General features: G+C 66.2%; 1 protein-coding gene across 2 annotated transcripts; it reads left to right on the top strand.

The window, feature by feature from the left end:
* The first annotated feature begins 477 nt into the window (after nt 1-477).
* MAP1S (microtubule associated protein 1S) lies at nt 478-5,594 on the top strand. Of its 2 annotated transcripts, none has more exons than XM_014955566.1 (4): nt 478-614; nt 1,046-4,274; nt 4,408-4,628; nt 5,302-5,594. In XM_014955566.1, the coding sequence occupies exons 1-4, from the start codon at nt 555-557 to the stop codon at nt 5,455-5,457; spliced, it is 3,666 nt and encodes a 1,221-aa protein (XP_014811052.1). In that variant the 5' UTR covers nt 478-554; the 3' UTR covers nt 5,458-5,594. The 2 variants fall into 2 exon arrangements, with proteins under 2 accessions (XP_014811052.1, XP_014811053.1); XM_014955567.1 differs by having other exon boundaries at nt 4,411-4,628.
* Nucleotides 5,595-5,610: the final 16 nt, after the last annotated feature.

A 5,610-nucleotide genomic window follows, 5' to 3' on the forward strand; every position in this document is an offset into this window, starting at 1 on the left:
AAAAGGAATCCGCTCTTGGGACATCGACCTCTCCTCCTGCAACCTGGACGAGCAGCTGAAGCTCTTCGTGTCCCGTCACTCGGCCACTTTCTCCAGCATCGTGAAAGGTAAAAAACACAAAAAAAAGGGGGATGACCCCCCCACGGTGGTGTTGGGAGACCCCCCCTCACCCCAAATCCAACCAGGGGGGCGGCGGGGAGGGAGGGATGGTGCGAGTCGCTCCCCACCGTCCCCTCTCCCTGCTGCCCCTCCAGCTTTTTGGGGAACAATCTTTGCTTTGTTGCCCCCCCGGCAACGACCAAACCCCGTGTTTTTACCCCCCCCCCACGTGACAAAACCGCTTCCTTCCCCCATCCCCGGGGCGGGATGTGGTTTTCCATGGAAAGAAGGGAAAGGAAAAGATGGAGTCAGGAATTCCAGGGTCCCTCCGGTGGCTTCTTTCCCCACCGTGTGTGTCCCCCCTCCATCCTCAGCTGCGGAACCTCATCACGGACGTGTCGCAGCACAAGCTGCTGGTGTTCGCGGGGCCCTGCGTGGAGGAGACGGGGGAGCTGATGCTGCAGACGGGCTGCTTCTCCCTCCGGGATTTCATCCAGATCTTCACGGATAAAGAGGTGCGGGTGCCCGGGGAAGGGGTTGGGGAGCGTGTGTGTGTGTGTGGGGGGGTGAAACTCATCTGGGGGACCCCCGGGAAGGAGCCGCCAGCTCCCGGTGCGCGGGGAGGGGCCGGTGCTGCCGGAGTGAGTGTCTGCTCACGTTCTCCGGCGTCGCGGCTGGCTCAGCCGTCTGCTCTGCTGGCAGCCCTGCTGGCATGTCCCTCCCACCATGGGGCTAGGAGGGGGGGCCTCCCCAGCAGCTTGGGGGCCCCCCCAGGCTTCACGTCACCATGTAGGGGGCTTGGGATGGGGTTCTGGGACCCCCCGGGGAAGGGGTGCCCTGTGTTTGCCAAGGGAGGGGGGGTTGTGGCAACCCCCAGGGCTGCCACGTCTCTGTCCCTGGGTGCCCCCTCCCGCCTGAAGCTCTGGCTGTCCCCGTCCCCTGGCAGGTCGGGGAGATCCTGAGCTCTGCAGACCCCTCGGCCAAGGCCAGGCTGACCATCAGCTGCCCCGACTTCGGGGAGTGGAAGGACTCGGGTTTGGACCATCACAACCTCCAGGATTTCATCGAGCTGCGCTACAACCCGGGCTGCATCCTGCCCGAGATGGAGGGGCTGGAGGAGTTCATGGAGTACCTCTCGGAGTCGCTGGAGCCCCAATCCCCCTTTGACCTCCTCGAACCCCCCACCATGGTGGGTTTCCTCAAGCTCTCCAAGCCCTGCTGCTATATCTTCCCGGGCGGGAGAGGGGACTCGGCTTTTTTTGCCGTCAACGGTTTCAACGTCTTGGTGAACGGAGGTTCCAACCCTAAATCCTCCTTCTGGAAGCTGGTCCGGCACCTGGACCGCATCGACTCCATCCTGGTGACACACGCGGGCACGGACAGCCTGCCCGGTGTCAACAGCCTCCTCCAGAGGAAACTGGCCGAGCTGGAGGAGGATCCATCCCAGAGCTCGCAGGGCAACGGGGACTGGGCCAAGAACCTCATCTCCCCGGAGCTGGGCGTCGTCTTCCTCAACGTCTCCGAGAAGCTGAAGGACATCGAAGGGAACTCTCGGGTGCTGAAGAGCTGCGACGAGGCTGCCCTCACCCTGCACTACCTGGAGAAGCTGGGCATCCGTCCCAACCCGCTGGCCCGGGACAACGGACCCCGCGCGGAGCCCACCGTCCTCTTCCAGAAGATGGGAGTGGGCCGGTTGGACATGTACATCCTCAACCCCGTGAAGGGCACCAAGGAGCTGGACTTTCTCCTGCAGCAATGGTCTGGCAACAGGTACCCCAAGGAGCAGGACTTGCCCCTGCAGTGCCTGACCTCCATCTGTGCCCTGCTGGTCTGGCACCCCGTCAGCCCCTCCGAGAAGATCATCCGGGTCCTCTTCCCCGGCTGCACCCCCCAGAGCCGCATCCTGGAGGGCCTGGAGAAGGTGAAGCACCTGGAGTTCCTCAAGCATCCCGTGGTCACCAAGAACGACTTGAAGGGGTCGTCGGTGCCCCAAGCTGAGAAGCCCCTCAAGCAGAAGAGGGCAGAGAGCAAGGAGAGCCTGAAGTCAGGTTCCAAGCTCAGCTTGGTGGACGCTGGGGCACCGGCGCCGAAGGAGAAGACTCCATCAAAGGTGGAGAGGAAGGAGGTGAAGGCAGGGACCAAGGAGAAGCCAAAACCCCTGGGGGAGACAGCCAAAGTGGGGTCAGAAGAGGAGAAAGCCAAGGATGCTCGGGCCAAGCTGGACTCTTCGATGGAGAAGCTGAAGGTGGATGCGAAGCCGAAGGTGAACAAGGAGAAGGTGGTGCCCAAGAAGGAGCCCGTCCCCCGGAAAGAGGAGAAGAAGCTGCCAAAGAAGGACGAGGGGGCCGAGGCGAAGGGGGAGGCCAAGAAGGAGGTGAAGGTGGTGAAGAAGGAGGTGAAGGCTGAGACGCTGCGGAAGGACTCCAAGGAGAGCAAGGTGGAGGCCAAGGCTCCTGCCAAGACCTCGGCCCGGAAAACGCCGGTCCCGGAGCCCCGCAAAGCCCTGGCCAAGGCCGGCAGCATCAAGAAACCCCCCCTCAAGAAGGAGCCGGAGAAACCCAAGGCCAAAACCCCCCGGGAGGCGGGTGGGAGGAAGGAGCCAGGGACATCAGATGGCTCCAAGTCCTCCTCCCCCGAGGACATGCTGCCGGAGGCCGAGCGGGGCCGGGGGGGCGCCTCGCCGGGGGCCGGCGGGAGGAGGAGGAAGGAGGAATCGACGGACGAAGGCATCACCACGGCCGAGAGCGAGCTGGAGCCCTCTCCTCTGGAGAACGGGCGGGCTGGGGGGGCGGGGGACACATCCTGCCTGGAGAACGGGCTGGAGGACCCCGAGAGCCCCCAGCGTGTCCGTTACCTGGAGAACAGCCCTTTGAGAGCCGTCTGCCCCCCCTCGCCCTTGGCCAAGACCCCCAAGAGTGACCGCAGCGTCAACTTCGACCTGACCCCCACCGGGGTGCTCAACCACGGCCCCGAGGGTGCTGAGGACGCCTGTGGCAGCTCCGAGGAGAAGACCTTGGAGATGATGTCTCCAGCCAGCTCGGGGCCGGCCAGCGCCGGGCACACTCCCTTCCACCAGTCCCCAGTGGACAACGGCATGGAGGAACCGGGCACCAACCGACAGCCCAACTCCTGGCCACCAACCGGGGGCAAGGCCTCGCAGGACGGGTCCAGCTCCTCGCAGGAGAAGCAGGCGGGCTGCCTCTCCCTCAGCCCCTTCAAGGATGATGTCCCCGATGTGTCCCCCACCATCACCACCCCCTCGCTGCCGGCCGAGGTGGGTTCTCCACACTCCACCGAGGTGGACGAGTCGCTCTCGGTCTCCTTCGAGCAGGTCCTGCCACCCGTCAGCGAGTCCCCACCGGAGGAGGGCAGGCGGTCCCGGGGGACGACCGGGGGGACTCCGGAGCCGGAGGCCACCAAGGGTGGGTTGTCGTTGCCGCTGCGGCCGTGCCACCACGCGCCGCGGGCCGACGGTGACGCCGTGACACGGCCCGGCCGCCGCTCCGACTCGCCCCACGACGTGGACCTCTGCTTGGTGTCACCCTGCGAGTTCGAGCACCCCAAATCGGAGCGGTCCCCCTCGGCCGCCGCCAGCCCCCGGGACCTGTCGGACAGTGACCCATCATCCCAGGAGCTGGTGCGGGGCCGGCCCCGCCAACCGGCGGGCGAGACCCCCCCCACCTCCGTCAGCGAGTCGCTGCCCACCCTCTCCGACTCCGACGTCCCTCCGGCCACCGAGGACTGTCCCTCCATCCTGGCCGACGGGATGGAGTCGGACGAGGACTCAGAGCAGCCCACCCGTGCCATGGCCAGAGCCCGCGACCCCTTGCCGGCCCCCATGAAGGACCCCCACCCCATCCCTGCCCAGCCTGGCATCTGCATGGTGGACCCCGAGGCTCTGCCGACGGAGCCGACCCGCTCTGGCAAGAAGGAGCCCACCACCAAGGTGAAGAGGACCCTGTCCCGCGCGGGCACGGCACCCACCAAGGCTGAACCCCCCCGGAACCCCACTTTGACCCCCAAAGGCAGGGGAACCACCAGCTCGGCTGGGGACAAGGCCAGGTTGCCCCCCGGGGACAAGAAAGGCCCCTCCGTTGGGGACACCCGTGGCCCAGGGACCACCCGTGGCGCTGGAGCCCGGCCACCGACGGGAGCTGGTCGGGCATCACCGGCAGGTACGGGGCTGGGAGAGGGGGGGGACACATGGGGGGGTCCCAGCTTCGGTGTCCACATACCGGAGCAGCCCTGCCATGGGGTTTGGGAGGGGGTTTGGGGGGGCTGCTCACGGCGCCATACCCCTTTTCCCAGCAGGCACGAAGGCTGCGGCCCCCCCGGGCCCCCCCGTCTACGTGGACCTGGCGTATCTTCCCGGTTCCTGGAGCGCCCGGACGGTGGACGAGGAGTTTTTCCGCCGCGTCCGTTCCCTCTGCTACGTGGTGAGCGGCGACGACCACCTGAAGGAGGGTGTCCTGAGGGCCCTCCTCGACGCCCTCCTCGCTGGCAAGCACCAGTGGGGCACCGACATCCAGGTGAGACCCCCCCCCGCCCCCCCAGGAACCCAGAGGGGTGGGATCAGCCCCCCTTTTCCTGGTGCTGTCCCCCCAGGAACCCAGAGAGGTGGGATCAGCCCCCCTTTCATGGTGCTGGAGGGGGTGACGTTGGGCTGATGGGTGGCCCCCCCAGGAACCCAGAGGGGTGGGATCAGCCCCCCTTTTCCTGGTGCTGTCCCCCCAGGAACCCAGAGAGGTGGGATCAGCCCCCCTTTCATGGTGCTGGAGGGGGTGACGTTGGGCTGATGGGTGGCCCCCCCAGGAACCCAGAGGGGTGGGATCAGCCCCTCTTTTCCTTGTGCTGGAGGGGGTGACGTTGATGGGTGTCCCCCCCAGGAACCCAGAGGGGTGGGATCAGCCCCCCTTTTGTGGTGCTGGAGGGGGTGATGTGGGGCTGATGGATGCCCCCCCAGGAACCCAGAGAGGTGGAATCAGCCCCCCTTTTGTGGTGCTGGAGGGGGTGACATTGATGGGTGTCCCCCCCAGGAACCCAGAGGGGTGGGATCAGCCCCCCTTTTCCTGGTGCTGGAGGGGGTGATGTGGGGCTGATGGGTGTCCCCCCCCAGGAACCCAGAGGGGTGGGATCAGCCCTCTTTTCCTTGTGCTGGAGGGGGTGATGTGGGGCTGATGGGTGTCCCCCCCCACCCCGTAGGTGACTTTGATCCCCACCTTCGACTCGCTGGTGATGCACGAGTGGTACCAGGAGACCCACGACCGGCAGCAGGAGCTGGGCATCACCGTGCTGGGCAGCAACAGCACCGTGGCCATGCAGGATGAGACCTTCCCCGCCTGCAAGGTGGAGTTCTGAGGGGGGTGTGGGCTTCGTCCCCACCATCCTCCTCCTCACCATCCTCCTCCTCCTCTTTGAGCCCCCCCCTTTTCCCTCCTCTGCACCCATTAACTCGGGGCTGCACCAACCCCCAGCTGCTGGGGCTTGGAGGGGGAGGGAGGTGGGGGGGAG

This window comes from Calidris pugnax, unplaced genomic scaffold (assembly GCF_001431845.1).
Source record: "Calidris pugnax isolate Ruff unplaced genomic scaffold, ASM143184v1 scaffold285, whole genome shotgun sequence".
NCBI lineage: Eukaryota > Metazoa > Chordata > Aves > Charadriiformes > Scolopacidae > Calidris > Calidris pugnax.

Excerpts from the sequence above, each read along its gene's own strand:
- MAP1S (XM_014955566.1), top strand. The coding sequence starts at position 555 with ATGCTGCAGACGGGCTGCTTCTCCCTCCGGGATTTCATCCAGATCTTC. Across the intron at positions 4,275-4,407 it reads TGGTCGGGCATCACCGGCAG|CAGGCACGAAGGCTGCGGCC; the intron begins GTACGGGGCTGG and ends CCCTTTTCCCAG. Across the intron at positions 4,629-5,301 it reads AGTGGGGCACCGACATCCAG|GTGACTTTGATCCCCACCTT; the intron begins GTGAGACCCCCC and ends CCCACCCCGTAG.